This window comes from Hydra vulgaris, chromosome 04 (assembly GCF_038396675.1).
Source record: "Hydra vulgaris chromosome 04, alternate assembly HydraT2T_AEP".
Classification (NCBI taxonomy): domain Eukaryota; kingdom Metazoa; phylum Cnidaria; class Hydrozoa; order Anthoathecata; family Hydridae; genus Hydra; species Hydra vulgaris.
The window spans coordinates 39,565,001-39,587,320 of record NC_088923.1 but is presented as its reverse complement, the minus strand read 5'-3'; the positions used below and the strand labels follow the sequence as shown (position 1 = coordinate 39,587,320).

General features: G+C 26.3%; 1 protein-coding gene across 1 annotated transcript in view; it reads right to left on the bottom strand.

Annotated features, from left to right (window-relative positions):
- The window catches only part of LOC101239914 (activating signal cointegrator 1 complex subunit 3), an 88,113-nt gene that overhangs the window by 25,440 nt on the left and 40,353 nt on the right, over nt 1-22,320 (bottom strand). The window contains exons 9-19 of the mRNA XM_065796322.1: nt 20,854-20,994; nt 20,313-20,477; nt 15,012-15,260; nt 14,802-14,936; nt 14,528-14,719; nt 13,574-13,798; nt 11,766-11,885; nt 11,524-11,688; nt 11,007-11,093; nt 10,741-10,917; nt 5,776-6,001 (exon numbers count right to left, since the gene is read on the bottom strand). Coding sequence (XP_065652394.1) covers nt 5,776-6,001; nt 10,741-10,917; nt 11,007-11,093; nt 11,524-11,688; nt 11,766-11,885; nt 13,574-13,798; nt 14,528-14,719; nt 14,802-14,936; nt 15,012-15,260; nt 20,313-20,477; nt 20,854-20,994 — 1,882 coding nt within the window. The remainder of the gene's footprint in view (nt 1-5,775; nt 6,002-10,740; nt 10,918-11,006; nt 11,094-11,523; nt 11,689-11,765; nt 11,886-13,573; nt 13,799-14,527; nt 14,720-14,801; nt 14,937-15,011; nt 15,261-20,312; nt 20,478-20,853; nt 20,995-22,320) is intronic.

Below are 22,320 nucleotides of genomic sequence, written 5' to 3'. Positions count from 1 at the left end.
TTACTTTCTATAACTTCCAGTTAACAAAAAAATATAGTAATTAAAAAATTTTTATAATAATTTATAACTTCCTGTAAAATATTTTTTTCTATAAATTGAATTTTTTTTGAGATTTAGTAACTCTTCCTGATGATCCAGCAATGGTGAAACTTCAAGTCGAAGATAAAAGTTAGATAAGTGTTTTTTACTAATTAATTATTGCTCTGTTCTTTAAGAACATTGAGCACTCTATTTGTAAAATACACTAACATAATTTACATATATATATGTATATATATATATATATATATATATATATATATATATATATATATATATATATATATATATATATATATATATATATATATATATATATATATACACACTTACAAGATAATAAAAATAATAGTAATAATATGCTTTTACAATAAGATTTTATATCATAATTCAAGATCAATTTAAATGTTTTTTTATTAAAAAACAGCTAGTTAGTTTAGTGATCAAAGTTTTATGGCTTTAAAAAGATAAAAATTTAAAAACCTGAAGCTTTTTTCAGATATCACAATTTGCAATCAATTAATTCTGCCCTGATACCCCGAAGCACTGATACATATACATATATATATATATATATATATATATATATATATATATATATATATATATATATATATGTATATATATGTATACATATACATATATATACATATATATACATATATATACATACATATATATATATATATATATATATATATATATATATATATATATATATATATCTATATATATATATATATATATATATATCAGGGCTTATATATAGAGCGATAAAGAAAATATATATATATATATACATATATATATATATATATAAATATATATATATATATATATATATATATATATATATATATATATATATATATATCTATATATATATATATATATATATATATATCAGGGCTTATATATAGAGCGATAAAGAAAATCGCTCAGCGTGTTATTTTGTGCTTGTAAAATTGTTATTGAGCATGATTATGCACATTTGAGATAATATTAGCAAGAGTGATCATGAGATTTAAAAATTAATAAAGGCTGTGCTCATAAAAAGTTTTCTATTTGTTATAAAAAGTTCTTTCATTGACAAATGTTTTGAAGTAGTATCTACAACAGCGCACACATAACACAACATTAACAATAAAGCTTTTTATACTTCCCAAATTCTTGTAAATTGTTTGCAGCTTTTTGAAAAAAAAAGTTATGCAAAAAGAGGTTAAACTATTTAAAATTCTTTTTCAAAACTATTATAATTTTAATAACTGATTTTCAACACAACTGTTGTCAATGGTCTGTGCTCATTTTCATTTTAGAAGTTAAATGTTGCTAATTCATCAGTCATGTCTATTTCATTGTTACTTAATGTAAGATCAATGATACTTAATAAAAATCTAAATACTAATCTTATAAAATTTAATTTTCTATAATAAATATTTATTTTTATTATAAACGATGTGCCGAATATTTGTTTTTATTACAAATGATGTGTGGAATATTTATTTTTATTATAAATGATGTGTGGAATAATTCAAACAACAAATCAAATAAAGTTTATTTATATTTTTGCAAAAATTTTTGCAAAAATTTAAAATATTCGAAAGTTTTAATTTTCTTATAACAATTTTCTATTCTCATTGTATTTGTTTAGTAATTTCCTATTTGCATTTCATTTAATCATGCTTCTATTCAAATTAGGTTTCCATGTGTTAAAATAGTTAACATACCATAATAGATATTAACTGTAACGACATCAAATGTTGATTCACTATGCTCATGCAAAACAAAAAAATGCATTCTATGTTAAAGCAAGTGACGTAATGCTTATATTTTATATCAGTGCTTTGCTGATTGAAGGAAAACAGAACTTTACTGTTAAATTAAAAAAGTTTTATCTTTAACTAAAAATTTTTATTTAAAATATATTACAAAAAATCAATTTAATAAATTATCATTTTCTCTCTCCCAAACTCTTGAATAAGCGTGATTTTATACATTCATTATAAGCTAAACTAGCATTATTTATTATAATTCAATAGAGGAAGTGAAACTCTATTATAGAGTACCTTAATTTTTTTTACAGAATGTTTATTACTCATTCTATACCAATTAACACAAAAAAGTTAATTGATAAGCTTGATATTATTTTATTCATAGATTTAGACGCACAATCAAAAAAGTTTTATATCTTGTCAATTGATAGTTCATTAGTAGTTTTTTCCCCTTATTTCTCATTAATAGGCATAAATTAATTGATTTTGTCAAAAAACCTTATATAAATATGACTTACCTGGAATTAGTTAATCATTATTTAATAAATAAACAAAAGTTAAGTTAGTTTTGCACTAAAAAGACGCAAAAAAATGGGCAAAAGATGTATCACTCAAGGTGAAAGATGGCAAATTATTGCTCACATCGAAGAAGGAACCAAAAGTAATAGAGAAATCGTCAGGTTAATTGGAGTTTCTGAGAAATGCCTTTGGACAATGAAACAAAACTTTCTTCACACTGGTGGTGCCAGCGAGAAAACGAGGCCAGGTAGACCCTTATCAACGACCAGAAAAGACGATAATGCCCTTTTTAGAGCTGTCAGAGCTAATCCAAGATTTAGTTACAAAGAATTGACCACAGAATTCAATACAACGCGAAATACATCTATTTCTCAAAGCACAGTCCGCCAAATACTTATGAAATACATGATTGGAGTCTACTCTGCTTTGAAGAAACCGCTCCTGTGTCCATATGATAAACAAAGGAGACTTAAATGGTGTCGTGAAAGAAGGTATTGGACAATAGAACAATGGAAAAACATTATGTGGTGTGATGAGAGTAACTTTGAGCTTATCAATCGCAAATCTAACATAACAGTCAAAAGAATGGCTCACGAAAAGTATTACGCCAGGTACATTAGACCGACTGTACAAAGTGGAGGTGGCTCGATAGGAATCTGGTTCTTATGCTTCAATTACAAAGGTGTTGGTATGTGCCAAACATACACCGAGAGAATCAACTCCAGAATATACGTAGAAGTACTGGAAAACAACCTAATTCCATCAATTGACCTGCTTATGCTCAATGATAAACCATGGAAACTTCAACAAGATGGCGCTACTACACATACTGCATACTATACAAAGGAATGGTTCAACGATAATAATATCAAGACAATACCGTGGCCTCCATACTCACCTGATTTGAACCCGATTGAAAACATTTGGGTTTGGATTGACCGTGTATTGGCAAAGATTCAAATTTCCACACTTGGCCAGCTGAAGGACGTCTTTAAGGAGACCTGGTATAGGGTCCCAAAAGCAATGTGGAAAAAACTTGTTGAGTCTATGCCTAGAAGAGTTCTTAGTTGTATTAAAGCAAAAGGCGGATACACAAAATATTGATTGGTTCATAAATTACGCCTCCTAATGTATCGTGCGTCTAAATTTATGAATAATTTTTGTTGTCTTATTTTTTTAATACCATGTTGTTGTACCTAATTATTACTTAGTATCTGTATTTTTTTTAATTTTTTTTTTAATTTTGTATTCTGTATGTATTTATTTAATAAAAAAAAAAAAACTAAACCGAAACCTTTTTTCGTTATAGTTTTATTGTTAAAAAACTAAAAATTTCTATTCTCAAATATGAGTGCATCTAAATTTATGAAAACCACTGTGTATATATATACACACACACACACACACACACACACACACACACACACACACACACACACACACACACACACACACACACACACACACACACACACACACATATATATATATATATATATATATATAGGAATTTTTTAAATTATAATTTGGAATTACTTATTTTTTTGGAACAAAGAGTAAATTATAAAAGTTATAAGTGCGTTATAAAAGTCATAACACTATTATCGTGTTATTACTTTTATAATGTAGTTAGTGACTAGAATGTTATTACTTTTGTAGTCGTAAATTTATTGTTTTGTTTTTTATAACTTTTTTGCTAACAAGTTAATTTGCCCCTTGAAAACAAAGTACATGGTTTTGCATAAGCTATTTTTTCGAAGACCAGATATTTTTTTAAATATCGCAAATCGCGATTGCTTAATTTAACCCTTGATATATATATACAGCCATGGAAACTAGGGTCGGCAGTTATTTCAGTCAGCAAATTGCTGACTAAAATAACTGCCGACCTCAAAGTGTCTGAGGTTGGCAAAAATTTGCAGACTTCGTTTCTATGTTATACGGTGTGTCAAATTTTTTTTGCCGACCTGGTGCCAACTTCTAACAGTTTAAGGTTGCCTACTTATTGCTGACCTCATTTTTCCTATTTCCGAGGGCTCATATTCATATATATATATATATGTATATATATATATATATATATATATATATATATATATATATATATATATATATATATATATATATATATATATATATATATAAATATTCCTATAGTAAAGATCTTAAACTTATTGTTTGTGGTTAAAAAAAAAACATATTTGCAGCTTGCACCTTAATGTGTTCAGTAAGAAAAAACAACACTGGATTTTTTCTTTTTTTGAAACAAAAATACTTTTCATTCCAAGTTTTTGAAATGAAAAGTATTTTAGTGGTGCCTCAAGACATTTAATGTGTCCCTTGAACATTTAATGTGTCCCTAATATTGATAAAAAAAAATTCTCAAAAGAAGCAAAATTATATAAAGACTTCAAAAATAATAATTACACTGAGGCATATTCGTTTAGACGCATCAATTTTTTTCTCTTTATCTTAATTTTTTTCTATGTATTGTCAACTGATATGCATAGTAAGTTATTATCAAAATAATTGTTGTGTTGTGGGCTAATAAAAACCACAAAAAAATATTTTCTATGTGTCTTTATTAACATGAGAGTATGTTTGATATACAAAAGCACATTTTTTAATTGGAATATATCTATAGACGCAGTCATATTTTTGACATTAAAAGATGGAAATTAGTAATGCGTATGTCCTCCATTACACTGGATCACCTCATAAATTCTGCTTTTCATTGACTCCACTAGTCGTTGAAGTGTAATTTGATCCAACTCGGACCATGCTTCAAGGATTTTACACTTCAACTCAGTAACAGTTTTAAATTGGTGTCCGGCTGCTTTAGCGTCATAAACTTTTCTTGATAGCATTCCCCACACGTTCTCGATACACACACACACACACACACACACACACACACACACACACACACACACACACACACACACACACACACACACATATATATATAGATATATATATATATAGAGAGAGAAGCTAGTTAAGATTATTTAAACAAACACGCATATACATATATTATGAAAAAATCATTTAGGTATTAATTATATCATAAAAATATAATTAAATCATAATTATGTTGAATTTAGTTTCTTCAATTAGGTTAAATTATTATGTCCTTATCATTGATTGGCATCAACAAATTTTGTAAACAAACTTATTTTTGTTAAAGGTTGTAAATGTCTAGCATTTACACCTTAAGTAGCATTATAAAATGTTATGTTATCATGCTGGTTGCCACAATACAAAAAGTTGACATTGAATGTACAACTTTTTTTTTTCTATAACTATTATTTTCTAATTAAATTTAATTATGCTTAATACAAAAAAATTATAAAAAAGTATTATAAAGTATTGTATACCAATATTACTTTTTTTTAATTTTTAACTTAGAATGTTAAAATGTATAGCATTATAAAAAAAAAATTACCAATTTCCTTTGCATCCATTTCTCTCATCATATCTACTGTTAGTTTTTTTTGTTCTAATTTTACAAGCAACTCAAATTTAATCCCCTCTAATTGTTTGAATGGATGCTCCCATTCCCATAGTTGTTTTTCAACAACTTTAGAAAGTGTCAGCAAACGCTTTGCCATTATAGCCCAATTGTTTTGTAATGATATCTCAAATAGAGCTCTCACTATCCGAGTTGCATTCTAAACAAAAAAATCTGAAGTTTATTCAAAAAAGAATTATTACAAATAATTAAATAAAATACATTTTTATAGTTGATATATATATATATAATATATATAAATATATATATATGTGTATATATATGTATATATATATATATGTATACATATACATATATATATATACATATATTTATATATATAATATATATATATACATAATATATGTATATATATACATATATTTATATATATACACACACACATATATATATAAATATATGTATATATATATATATATATATATATATATATATATATATATATATATATATATATATATATATATGTATATATATATATATATATATATATATATATATATATATATATATATATATATATATATATATATATATATATATATATATATATATGAGAGAGAGAGTGAGAGCTAGGATTAAAGTGGATAAACTACCAAAGCCAAAGCTTACAACTAAAAAATGTTTTGTGTCACTTTGCATTTTTTTCAAGATGTCTAGAATAAGGTAAACTTTCTATTTTTTTACTCACTTACACAAGTATTATTTTAGTATTGCTAGTCTACAAGATGGTATGGCATTGATAAACATAATATGGTATTGCATTGATTGATATCTTACTCAAAAATTTTCTTTGAAAAATTTGAAAAAGTATTATACATCAATATTTCTTTGTCGTGTTGTATTTAGCAATCAATCTAATTTCAAGATTTCGAAGACAAAGTCAGATTTGTGCAATGCAGAGCAGAAGAACAACACAAGCCGGAATGTACTGTAACTGCTATGAAGCACAGAGCATCTATAATAATCATGCATAATGAGCAGAAGTATGTATTGGCTTTAGATTTTTAAGGTAATTATAAAACAAGATCAGTACAAGACTGTCTTACAGACTACACTGATTCCACAACTATAAGAAAGGTTTCCTAATGGTGAAAGAGTAAATTTTATGCAAGATAGCACTCGACATCATACTTAAATTCCATAAAAACATTCATTGCCAGTAAGGGTATTCCACAACTTGATTGCCTTGACAATTCTTCAGACACAAACCCTACTGAATATCTATGCAGAATGCAAAAACGGCACGGATGTGTTAAATCCAGTTTTTAGTCAAACACCAAATCCGAACATTTGGCTGTGATATTTTGCAGAACATAAAACGGTTTGACGACTAAACTATTTCTTATTTTAAATAAAAACACCAGCTATTGAACTCCAAGCGAAAACATCTAACTTGTTTTTAAAACAGAAGTGCCTATAAATTATGTTTAAAATATTAGGAAAAATGTTGAAATGTCTGCTGTTTTAGTTAATTAAAAATTGTGTGTGGTGTAAAGAAGTATAAATGTTAAGGAGTTTTAATAAGAAAAAATGAATAGATATTTTTCAATGAGTATTTATTTACTATATTTACTTACGCAGTACTATTATAAACTTTAATATTTATAGCATATGCTATAATCTGCAAATTATAAAAGTTGGGTAACAAAAATAAATGTATAACATTTAACGTAAAAGATATAATAACATAATATGTAAGTTACATATGTTACATAATGCAACATCTTTTTATGTTTTAAAATATATTTTGGAAATTTATATTTAAAAGTTCTTATTTCATTTTGGGTAAACTTTTTATAATTCCGTATTGAGTTTTAATCTTGTAGAAGCAAAACTATGCATTCAAAAAGTCTTCTAAAAGCAATACTGGTGGAGACATTTACGAACCTAAAAGAAACAGACTACCACCAGAAAGTAGTGAAAAAATAATGTTTATAACTTGAGAACAACAAGTGATAATTGAATTTCAATTATGTTTATGATATCTCATTTCTTTCTTAAATGATTATCTACTTATGTAAAAGATTAAAACTATTGATTTGTTTATTGTTATTTCTATTACATTGTATGATTATATAATAACGCCATATTAAATTGAAGTGTTATTATGGAAATCCATAAAAAGTTATCATTGAGTTGCATATAGAGATAAAATAAATCATAAACATAAATGGAGAAACTTTCTCTGTAGCAAAATTTATTTTTTTTACTCAGACTTTAAACAGATTTAAGTTCAATAAAATTTCTTTTTTATTTATTATTTTCTTAGTTGTATTTAATTATTATCAGTTTAGTAAATGGTGATATATTTAAAATTCAACTAATTTTATTATTAAACTATACATTAAACTTATTGTACCACAGCTACAGCCTACCAGGTATAAATGAATTAAATTTGAAAGTTATTTAGAAAAATGTATGATGTTTTACAAAATTTCAGAATCAATGTTTTGCCAAAGTGAATGTTTGGGAAAAGAGCTAAACTTTCAGTTTTAACGTTCAACACATCCCCAAAAAATAGCGCTGATTTAATAAGTGAAAAGAAGCTCACTAAAAAAAAAGTTGAAGTATGGTGTCAAGGTATAGATATTAAATTATTATTCCTCATAAAAAGCTTTTTTAAAATCAAAAGGAGTCAGCACCAAGTACTTAGTTTTTATAACATGCTTTGCATATGTCAATATTACACATGCCAACAAAAATTTTTTTTGTTCTGATGGCAAGCATACAAAATACTTTTCCAATAGCATTTCTCATTTTGATTTTAAATATGCAACTCATTTTTCACGATCAGGTTAAGTTATAAAGATATTTGGTTTCAAATCTTTAGCATTTGGGGTAAAATCTCTATTATTGTCAAAATAAAATATTTAAAAGTATGTCAACCTGGGTCTCAAAAGAAGGGGATTTTCATAAAGATTTTAGAAAACAAATATTTTTACTTGAAATTTATTAAAAAAAAAAATTTTGTGAGAAAATGCTAGATTCTTAAAACAATTTTAACAAAATGTTTCTCAGCAATAATATAAAAAGTATTTATTTTATGATATAATGAATATTGTTTTTAAATTATCTGTGAATACACTTTTTTTGAGACCCAGGTTGGCATACTAGAGATTTTACCCCAAATGCTAAAGATTTGAAACCAAATATTTGTACAACTTGACATGATGGTGAAAAGTGAGTTGCATATTTGAAATCAAAATGAGAAATGCTATAGGTCAACAGAAAAAAAATGCTACGGCCCAACAGAAAAAATTTTTTTCTGTTGGCCTGTGTTATATAACAAAAGATTATGTAACAAAAAAAAAATTTATTGCACATTTTAGGCTTTCTCTCTCTCACTTATATAGCCCAGTATGACTTATGCTCACTTATAAACAGTATTCTATACAGGGACAAATAAGAAATTTGTAGAGATAGATAAAAGAAATCAGGAACAAGAAAATGGTAAGCACAATAAAGAGGAGCAAACTTAGTAGTAACTTTACCATTGATTTGTATTGATGCAACAACCTTGTAATCGATTGTATATATGGTTTTCATAATTTAAAAAGACATAAAGTAGAGACTCAGTGAGAAGGTAGCCAATAACCAATAAAGGAATGCCAATATAATGTGACAGTTATTTGCATTAAATAACTAAGTTTTGTTGAAGTTAAAATATACAAACCACTGCAAAAAAAAGCTAAAACAAACCCTTAAAGCTGCTGCATAAAAGAGATCAGATTCAAGATTAGCTACCTGCTCTAAGCAATCAAAAAGAGAAGACTTTTTTTCAAGACAAGAGTACAAAGTTGAGTTGTCAGCAAATAGAGCCACTTTAGATTTCGGGAAGATGATTAATGTAGAAAGAAATAAAAGAGGACCAAGGATAGAACCTCGCAGTATTCCAGAAGTTAGTGGAAATAAAGAAGGGTGTTGGCTTTTATAGATGACTTTAATACTGCAGTTAGAAAGAAACAATTTAATAATATCAAAATGTAAAACTTTCCCTGATACACCATACATAATAACTTTAAGAAGACCAGCACGCCAAACTTTATCAAAAGCTTTTGATATGTCAAGAGCAATAACACTTGCCTTGCCACCTCCATCTAATGCACAATTGAATCTTTTAAGATTAGACTCAAAATGAGAAATTAGTCAAAAAAGTTAAAAAATGAGAAATTTGTTGATTAAAAATTCAAAGGCTTTGCTAATGATAGAGAAAAGTCTGATAAGATGATAGTTAGAGAGGTCAGAGTGTTTATTGGATTGTTTGGTTGTTGTTGGGTTGTTGAGTGTTTGGTTTTTTTTAAATGGAACTGCAGATGGCATTTCCCATCAAGCAGAAAAACAATATTCAGTCAAACACTTGTTAAACAGCTTGGAGAGCATTGAAGAGAGTTCTGCAGAACACTTTTGTAAGACTATTACAGGAAAGTTGTCTGGACCACCAACTGTAGAAGAGTTAAATTAAGAAATAACAAGCAATGGAAGTGTGAAGTCTAAATATTGTAAGTATTTTTAAAACCACGGTTAATGTGTTTTTTAAAAAACCATTGAATTTATTTAATTTCATTTATTATTTTAATGGTTTTTTACTTAAGTGTCTGAAACTTTATTCAAGATTAGCCAGCAGCTATATATATATATATATATATATATATATATATATATATATATATATATATATATATATATATATATATATATATATATATATATAATATATATATATATATATATATATATATATATATATATATATATATATATATATATATATATAGTTTAACTTTTACCAGTGGACCAACATTTCTTGTTTGAGTTGGTTTTCTGGTTTAAAATATAAAAAGTTAAAAGGTTTCTTTATCTATAAATAAAACATACCTGAGCAACATAAGACATATCAGATATTAATGAAAAACTTTCTAGCTGCGCCTTAGATACATAAGTCTGCAATAATATATTTACTTTTCCATACTCTGTATCTGTGCCACCTTTGACTGGAGTGACACAAGATTCATTTAAATGTTCCTCTAATTCTATAACTTCATCTTCACGAACCTAAACAATTTTTGGATTATTTATATTTAATTATTTCAAAATTTAAATTAAAAAACAATTAAACAAAGAAAAAATTATATTTTTTTTACTTTGATTTGATTAAACTCATGAGCTTTGGAAACAACAGAAAATATTTCTCCAACATCCATAACAGGTTTGAACAACTCATTAATTACCTAAACACATTTATTTTTTAATAAAATTATTCTCAATTATTCTTAAAAAGGTTACAGAAAAAACAAAAAAATCTAAACAAAAAGTGCCTATGAGTTAAAAGTAAATCACCATATCTTTTGCAGTACCATAATTGTTTTTATAGTTTATAATAAATATGCTTACATATATATAAATACATATTTTTTTCTTTGTTAACAGTCATTTGTTTTTTTATTTTTATTTTATATTATTTTATCCATTTGAATATATTTTAGATTATGTTAAGATCATTTAACAGATCATTTATAGAAAATTAAATAAATAATTTTTAAACTTAAATTTTTAAAGTTCAAGTCATAACTTATAATAAAATACGATAACTTATATAAAACAAAATAGAAAAACAAAACAAGAAAGTTACAGATATTACAAAATACAATCAAATTATACCTCAATAGTGGGGAAATCAATATAGTAATTACTGGCAGTTCGTCCAAGGTTTGTTGGGTATAAAAAATTAGTGCGCTCATCAAATCTAATCATTTTTGCTTTATCAAGTTTTCGTGCGCTTATTTTTATAAGATCAAGACGATGTTTTTCGAGCAAAGGATCTTCCTAAAAAAAACAACACATACCAATTAAAAAAAAGTTGATTAGCTTTAAAAAAATAAAACATTTAAGATAGCACATACTTCTTTTTCTCTATAATTTATACCATAAACTAGAGGATTGATACGCATGCGAACATACATATAAGTATAGCTTAGCCATTTAACTGCTTCATCTACTGTTGTCACAGTTCCAAGTGAAACCTTAAAAATTAAAAAAACATTTATTTTTTTGATTTTATAATAGATACAGTGAATGCCTGAGGGAAGAAATGAAGTACATTAGAATAAAGAAGAATTATTTTTCGAACAAGACATATTTTGACAGTTGTCAAGACAAAAATAAAGATTAATAGAGTAATATTTAAAAATGAATAAGACAGACAATGCACCGAAACAGTACTAACAATAATAATAAACAATCAATTGTTTTATAAACACTAATATGAACGAAGATGTACAAAAAATATATCACCAAACAAAAACTAACAAAACAAAAAATTGCATTTAACAAAAATATGCGTATGACAATGTAAGGCCTCAGAATGGAAAAAAAAACATTAATGCTGATGTGTAAAACGTAATTTGTATAGTGATAAACGTAATTTGTATAGTGATAATAAACATCTCCTCAGAGTCGCATCTATTATTACTGGCATTTCGATGAGGATCAGCACTTATAACTAGTTTATCCCGCCATACAAACATCATCGCCATTTATACTTTACCCTGCGACTTATGCCTATTCCATACTGCAGTAAGGAAGGACTCGCTACAAATAGCCAAAACCCAACCAGACCCAAATTTGTAAAACAATATTTTTTTGATGATATGATATAAAAAGTGCAGACCTACTAAACAAATAAAAATAAAAATAACTAAATAAATCACTTAAAATTCCACCAAAAGAAAACATGAAAACACAAATTAAAATTCTAATAGACACACAAAAATACCAATAAATTTATTTTAAGACCTATAAAACCAAATAGGTATTTTTAGCATAAATAAACCCAAGACAATCAGAAAGCAGTATACCTCATTAAATTTTTTTAAAAATGAACAAAACAACAATAGCCTTCAATAAACTCAAACACTGTCATTGATACCTCATTCGAAATATGTTAACCAATCAAAAGTGTAAGAAAATGAGCAACCCGCATAACCCAAAATCATTACAATAATTAGATAGTCTATGATAGCAAAAAAAAAAAAATATCGCACAAAAAATATTTAAAATGTAACCCGCATAAATGTAAACATGTAGATAAGAAATTCTATGAATAATAATAAAAGACAAAAATTGTGCATATAAAAATTAAAACAAAGCTGAGTAATGAATGTAAAATAATAAAGAAAAATTCCTTGGTATTAGTAATAATATGAAAATCAGCAGATAAATATTAATAAATATTGTAATAAGACTAACTAATAACTGTTAAAATAATAACTAAATAATAATTGTTAAAATAGTTTATATGCCTATATTGATGAATGCCAACATTCTTACTGAGTCCTCTACTTAGCATATTTAGGTAAACATAAGCTTTTTTTTTACTGCTTTGTTCCAAATAGTTTTTTCAGAGAAAAAAAAAAAAAAAAAGCAAAGAACAACAATAAAAAGAACAACAACAAAAAAAGATTGTTGCCCCAAACCAAACCCTTAGTTGATGTAGTTACACTCCCTTGCATGTTCTCCCCAGGTAGGCAGTCAATGTATGTATTGAAGCCTTCATAGCTCCCTATTTCAGTACGACATTAAATTGCTTAGCTAATTATATATATAGATATATGTATATATATATATATATAAATATGTATATATATATATATATACATATACATATATGTAATAAAAAGTATATGATATATATAAATATATAAAAAGATACCTCAGCATTTAAATTGTCAGTAAGACTATTTACAAATTGACTTTCTATTGGTGTTTGTTGTGTAAGCAACTGCAAATAATGTGAAAGCTTATCATATTTCGAAATGATAATTCCATGCCCACTGCTATCATATTGAGGACGACCAGCTCTTCCAAATATTTGTAAAACATCAAGGATACCAATATCCACAAAAGAACCTTTTTGTGCGTCATAAATTTCAGTTCCCTTAATATTTATTTTATTATATATAAAATAATTTTTTTATATGTGTATATGAATGTGTGTGTATATATATATATATATATATATATATATATATATATATATATATATATATATATATATATATATATATATATATATATATATATATATATATATATATATATATATATATATATATAAATATATATATATATATATATATAAATATATAAATATATAAATATATAAATATATAAATATATATATATATATATATATATATATATATATATATATATAAAAATTAGTAAGAAATCACTTAAAAAATTTTTTTTTTTTAAAGTTAAAAAGTTAAGTGATTTTCTGCTAATTTATAATTGTTCTGTTCTTTTAAGAACATTGAGCACTCTGTTTTGTAGAATACATTTTAAAATTGTTTAAGTGTGTCTATATATATATATATATATATATATATATATATATATATATATATATATATATATATATATATATACATATATATATACATATATATATACATATATATATACATATATATATACATATATATATATATATAAATATATATATATACATATATATATATATATATATATATATATATATATATATATATATATATATATATATATATATATATATATATATATATATATATATATATAGACACACTTAAACAATTTTAAAATGTATTCTATGTTATAAAGATATATATAAAAATTAAACTACCTTTATTATAACTGCATGAGCTGGAAGATTTACTCCCCATGCTAAAGTTGCAGTACATACAAGCACTTTGATAAAACCTTTAGAAAACAATTCTTCAACTGTATTTCTGTCTTGCCGCAACATCCCTGCATGGTGGATGCCAAAGCCATCCGGAAACATCTCTTTTAATTGCTTATTTCTAGAACGCATAACCTTAAATTCAAATTTAAAATTAAAATTTATTTTTGCAACAAAAATTGAAAAGAAAAAATATACTAAAAACAAAATTTTTTACTTTTTTTTCCATTATTGAATATTGAGCATTTTTATCTGGTTCAAAATCTGCTATTTCACCTTCATTTTTTGCCATTTCACGCAAAGTCATTGCAGTCTTCACGGTAGCATTTCTTGCATGAACAAAAACCATGACCTTGAGAACAAAATTATTATAACAGATTTAATAATAATGATTTTTTGTTTTACGTTTTTTATTTTTAAAGCTTACCTGCTTTCCATTGCGCACATTTTCATGAACCTTTTTGTAGCAAACTTCATTTAAATCTTTAGTAAACTGTAAAAAACCTGTTGCATGTATCCCTATGAATGTTTGTCGGAGAGGAACTGGACGAAAACGACCATCAAAATAAAATAAACCCTTTAAAGGATTTACATTCAAAAACTTGGCAACATCTGTATAGTTTGGCAAAGTAGCAGATAATCCAACAATGCGTATCATACTTTGCGTGGACTCAACCTTAAAAATATATTTATGCAATATAGTATATAAAATTTGAAAGTATTTTGTCCTCAAAACTTATTAACAGTTGGAGCAATCAAAAGGAATCAAGAGCCAGGGGTCAATGCCGGGTCACATTATTACTCAGACCCGGCATAAAAAAACTTATTTAACACTTTTTTGAGAACACTAAAAAAGTAACATATAACTTATATTTTTTTTCTAAATTAAAAAAACAACATACATAATAAATATAGAGAATAAAACATAAAGCATTGGAATTGGTTGGTGTCTTTAATATATATTGGAAGTAATACGATAAGAGTTACATAGGCTTGGTGATAAAATGTGTAGGGATGTTTAATCAAAAATCAGTAGTTTTACTACCTATGTACTTTATGGATGCCTCCTCAGCAAAAATTCGATAAGTGACATGTTGTTTTTTGTATGCAAACTATGATAGTGGGAGTTAGATTTTGCCATCCAATAGCAAATCTTTAATTTCGATTTCATAGTCATTCCTGTAAAGAATAATGATACTGCCTTTTTTATCATTTTTTTAATGGTGATAAGGCTCTAACCACAAGCAGCTGTGGCGCAGTAGTTAGAGCGCTTGCTTTAGAAGCAGGAGATCCAGGTTCGAAACGAACTCTGGACATATTTTTGCGTTACGGTAAGGAAGGAGGTGTGAATTTCCTATTTAAATGCATTTCCGCAGTGCTCTGTAACAAGACTGTTAGGTCTTCTTGGGGCACCAAAATAACAAAATTGAAAAAAAAAAAATTTGATTCCAAGTTTTTAAGGCTTCTCTCTGATTTATTCAGGTTACAAAATTTAGTCTGTTGTCAAGTAGTGTGGATGTATTTTTATAGTTTCAAAAAAAAAGGGTAAGAGTTGCATTGTTGTGAGGCAGTGGGTTTAATTCCAATTGATGTTTTCTGTCTTGTGGAGCAGTGATATTAGGATTGTTACCATTAAAAAAAAACTAATAATTTCATTTTTCTTTCAAATTTTTATATGGCGTCTAAATAGGTTTTATTCTTTATATATAACCAAGCCACATGGTTAGAACTTGAGTTTCAAGTTCTATGATTTTCTGTGTTCCGTAAAAACTATAATATTTCCAGTTTTAATAAACATCCATGTGAACCAACTTGTACTATTTATTTTTTAGCGGATGTGCCACATTTATTACAGAATATAAGAACATCTTATTAATACAAGAACATCTCTCTTATGTAACAAACATCAAATAATTACAGTTAAGATTAAAGAATAATATTAACTTCTACTAAATATATATAATATATTATAAATATATATAATATTAATATTTATTATTAAATAACTAAATATATATAATATTGATACTATTATTAATTCAAAACACCTGCTCAAACTTGAAGACATTTAAATAACAATGGATTTAAAGTTTTTTATGAACTTACTTCTGACCAAAAACATTTCAACAAAACAAAAGTACCAAGAGTAACATTTGTAATAAATCATGATGTAAGTTGTGGATTAAAATTTATTGCAAATTAAAAAAAAGATGATTCTATACTCACTATACTGCTTGATTTAACTGAATTAATGTTAAATGATTTACAATAAGAACATCACGAAACCCTGCTATAGCTTTTAACATGAAAATCACAAAGTTTACAATGAAAAAATAGCTTTTTGCAATGAAATTATAGAGTACTATGTAGATTATATGTGTTAAGCAAAAGTTTAAAATCATGGTGTAAACTTATTGCATCTGATGTTATATCATTGAAAACACCAATTATTGCAAGCTAAGTTTTTTCTAGAGAAAAAAAAAATTAATTTTCTCATGACATTGCAATTTACCCAGGACTGCTTAAAAAATATTTTTTCACAAGTTATATCACAATAAGAATAGACCGTCTATTCTTATTGTGTCTTTTTGACATGGTTAACAGCAAAGTGCACATACCACAACAAAAAGAGCAAATTGTTGTACTCAAGATTAGGATAAATCCTCCAGCTTAATCTTAAGTAAGCAAAATTGTTAGTTTAATATTGCAGGGTGTATAACTTCTTGAGTTTGAAAAGAATTTAAAGAATTTTCACGGTTTGTTTGGAATGTCATTGTTCTAAAAATAGAGTAAATGCTGATTATACAATATTTAATAAAACTAACTTTGCATTATTTTTACAAATTGAATTAATATTTAAATCATTTAAGCCATACTTTTTTTCCTGAAAAAATTGTAATACTTTTAGAGAAACTTAATTGATGAACAAATTGAAAGTTTAGCTTTGTATCTGAGTTGGTAAGTTTAAAACAAATGGTTTTAACCATGGTTTAAACCATTTGAAAAAATATCAATTTAAAACGAACTAATATTTTTTAAAGAATTTTAAACTTACAACAGAAAAGTAAAGCAGGACTATGTTGACAAAGAACTATATCTTTCATCTAAATACTTAATGTGAATGCACTTTAAAGCATAAAGATGCTTCTGAAAACTATACTCTCATACATATTAAATTTACAGTATTTTATTTATTTGACATTGCTTGTTGATTTAAAAAAGTTGACTAAACACAGATAGATTGGTATGAACTGTAAGTCCTTGCTGTGTCAAGTCTCGTCCAATAAGAGGCTTTGTAAATGGCCTCTGATCAGACGCCTATGCATGGAGGATCTCTGATAAGAGACCTCACCAGGAAATGCCCTGGGTAAGGGTCAACAATGTAAGACAATGACGTCATACCTTCAGGAATCCATGATGAATAAAACACCTGTGCATGAACAAATTTCTGATCTATGACACACAGTGTCAGTGTACCAACCCGTAACAACTCAGATTGTGTTTCTGTGCATTCTGTGCATGCCATCTTTGAAATGGTGTTGAAAAATTGGGAAAAATAAGAACGCCATTTTTCATAATTTTCCATCAAAATGAGCCGTTTTCCCTGATTTCTTCCTGATTTTTCCAAAATTTAACCCAATCTCCATTATTATTCCCTGATTTTTTTCAGATATCTGAATTGAAAATTGAAATCTCGCATCTCATCTCAAAAATTAGGCTCTCGTGACTTCTGGAGAATCTTTAATAGTATTAATAATAAGGGCAAATCTTTAATTCCACCTCTCTTGTATGGTTCAGATTTTGTCACCTCACCTAAAGACAAAGCTGAATTGTTTGCTAAAAACTTTTCATCAATATTATCTCGTGATTCGACTAGTTGCGTTCTACCTGATATAGCCTTCAAACAGGTTGATTCATTGCTTGACATTCGTATCACTCCAGCTTCTGTATCTAAAGTGATTTCCTGCCTAGACTCTTCTACAGCTTGAGGTCCGGACAACATACCTGTTATTGTCTGCAGAAGTGTTCTCCGAAGCTGTCATCTATACTCTCAAAACTATTCAACAAGTGCTTATCAGAGTCTTGTTTTCCAGCCTGCTGGAAAGCAGCATCTGTTATCCCTATCTTCAAAAATTCTGGAGAGCGATCTGATTCGTCTAACTACCGTCTCATAAGTTTTCTTCCTATCATAAGCAAGGTTTCTGAATCTTTAATTAACAAACACCTAATTTCTCATCTTGAATCTAATAACTTACTTTCTGACCATCAATATGGATTTCGATCTTCTCGTTCTACAGCTGATTTGCTAACAGTAATAACTGATAGGTTTTATCATGCATCAGATAAAGGTGGAGAGGTTAAGGCCATCGCTCTTGACATTTCAAAAGCTTTTGATAAAGTTTGGCATGCTGGTCTTCGCCATAAGCTTTCTTCTTATGGGTATCTGGCAACACCTTTAAGATTATTGAATCCTTCCTTTCCAATTGTAGTATAAAAGTTGTCCTCGATGGATAGCACTCTTCTTCTTATTCTGTAACTTCAGGGGTTCCTCAAGGTTCTATCCTTGGACCTATACTCTTTTTAATTTACATTAACGATCTTCCAGATTTTCTCAAATCTAAGGTGGCATTGTTTGCTGATTATACTACCATTTACTCTTGTCGTGATAAGAAACCAACACTCTCTGATTTCTTGTAGGGGGCATTTGAGCTTGAAAAGGATCTCACTTCTTCCACAGCATGGGGCTCACAGTGGCTAGTGAACTTCAATACAGATAAAACTCAATTTTTTTCAGCCAATCGTTATCGCAATAATTTAGATCTTCCTATATTTATAAACGGTGATGTACTCGATGAGTCATCTACTCTTCATCTTCAAGGATTAACTCTTACTTCCAATCTTTCTTGGAAACCATATATCAAATCAGTTGCAAAATTAGCATCTGCTAAGGTTGCATCTCTTTATCGAGCTCAACACTTTCTTACTTTGGATCTCTGTAAATCTCAAATCTGGCCTTGTATAGAATACTGTTGCCATATCTGGGGCAGATTTTCTAATGCCCTTCCTCTTTTAGACAAGGTGCAAAAATGCATTGTAAACATAGTTGGACCTGCTCTTGCAGCCAACCTCCAACCATTATCACATCGTCGTAATGTTGCTTCTCTTTCTCTTTTCTACAAATACTTTAATGGGCACTGCTCTAAAGAGCTAGTGTCTCTTGTGCCATCTACTAAAATTCATTCTCGTGTTACTTGTCATTCAATTAAGCCTCATCCTTTTTCTGTGACTGTTCCTAATTGCTCCAAAAACGCTTATTTGTTTAGTTTTTTTCCTCGAACATCAACTCTTTGGAATTCGCTTCCTTCATCTTACTTTCCTGATTTATATAATTTGCAATCCTTTAAGTCTTCCGTCAATCGTTATCTTGCTCTACAATCTTCATCTTTTCTCTTCCAGTAACTTCCAACTTTAATTTGTGGATGCTTAATGCCTTGTTGGAAGCGAAGATGTTTAAAAAAAAAAAAAAAATTTCCTGACTTTAAAAACAATTTAAAGCTATAGCTAAGTTTATGGCTTTAATTTACTTTCAACAAAAATTCCAATTTTTATGTTCAGTTTAATCAAATCAAAAAAATTTAACATTCTTTTTTAAGTAAATGTTGCTTAAAAATGTTTAATTAAAAAAAAAAACATAAATAAAAATTATGATGTACCCTATTGAACATACCTGTCTTAGTGTCCTAGCAACAAGTGCTTCCAAAACTGCACCACGATCATCATGAAGTAAATGAACTTCATCAATAATAAGAAGCCTAACAATCTGAGATAACGCAACATCACTAAAACCTTTTCGTGTAACAACATCCCACTTCTCTGGAGTAGTCACTAACATCTGAATAAAAAATATTCTAGATAAGAAACTTCTTCTAGTATTTGAACAAAAAACTATTATATATATATATATATATATATATATATATATATATATATATATATATATATATATATATATATATATATATATATATATATATATATATATATTATAATATTCATATTCTATATACAAATACTTAAGAAAGTTTTATAATTTAAACTTTACTTATAAAATTATAAATTTAAAAATTAAATCTAAATTTCAATCTTATTTTAATTTTATTTAAATCTTTTGAAATTTAAATTCAAAGTCTAAATTTTAAAAATAATATTATTTGGGAATAAAACTCAAAAAATATATATAATACTAGTGACCTGAAAAAAAAAATGACCTGGGTTTCTTGAATTTCTTTCTTTGTTAACTGCATGTCACCAGTCAATTCACGAACTACAATACCCAATGGTTGAAGCCGTTTGCCAAATGTTTCAGTCATTTCAGAAGCTAATGCTTTCATTGGAGCAACATAAACAATCTAACATGAATGTAAATACATGTCAAGCAAATTTAAAACGTTTATCATTTCAAAATTTTTTATTCCTACATTAAATATGCAAAACAGCACAAGTCATCAAAATTTTTTTTACATTTATTTTTATTGTCTGAATTATTTTTTATTTAAAGAGCTCATGCCTTATCCACAAGATTTAGCTATTAGAGAGATCACTACTCATCTCATGAATGACCGAGATTTATTGCTCAAATAAATCAGGTCTCATCTCAAATCCATGATATTATCACATAAAGAACTCAGGCCTTATTTCATAAATACATCAGATTTATAACTTGAATCTGATGTATTTGTTCATTCATCTCAAAAATGTGTAAGATCCATCACTTAAAGAGCTTGCTAATCTTTCTTTGGCCAGAAGACCTCAAAATGGTTGATTAGCTTCATTATTTAAAATTTCAAAATGCTACTGAGACAAAAAAGTTTTTCTACCATTTTAAAAATATGTTGAATATCATCAGTTATTTTCTATACTTAAAGTAAATACACACACAAATTTTTGCAGCAGTATTCAAAAAAGTTCCATCAAAACAAAGTCCATTAATGCAAATCTACAACCCCACTTAACTATAATTTTTACAATAGCTTGTATAATAACTGTTCCATAGTTAAGTTTTAAAACAGCAAGAATTCAACCATTATCATGGAACAGATTCAATGACAATGGTTGTATTTGACAATCAACCTGTTCAATTATCATTAAACATGTTGATAAAAACAATAAACTGGAAATCTGTTTTTACTCTCATTTATTTCAAACCTATACAATCTTGTTTATTTCAAACCTATATAAATATTTTGTAAACAGAAAATGGTATAAATTAGTAATGTCATCAAAGACAGAAATTAGGTTTATATATAAATTTTGTTTTTACTAAATTATAATATATATATATATATATATATATATATATATATATATATATATATATATATATATATATAATATATATATATATATATATATATATATACATATGTATATATATATATATTATTTATTATTGCTTTGTTTTTAAGAACATATATATTTAATATATATATACATTTAATATATATATATATATATATATACAATATATATATATATTTAATATATATATATATATATCTAATATATATATTTAATATATATATATATATATACATATTTAATATATATATATATTTAATATATATACACATTTAATATATATCTAATATATATATTTAATATATATATATATATACATATTTAATATATATATATATATATATATATATATATATATATATATATATATATATATA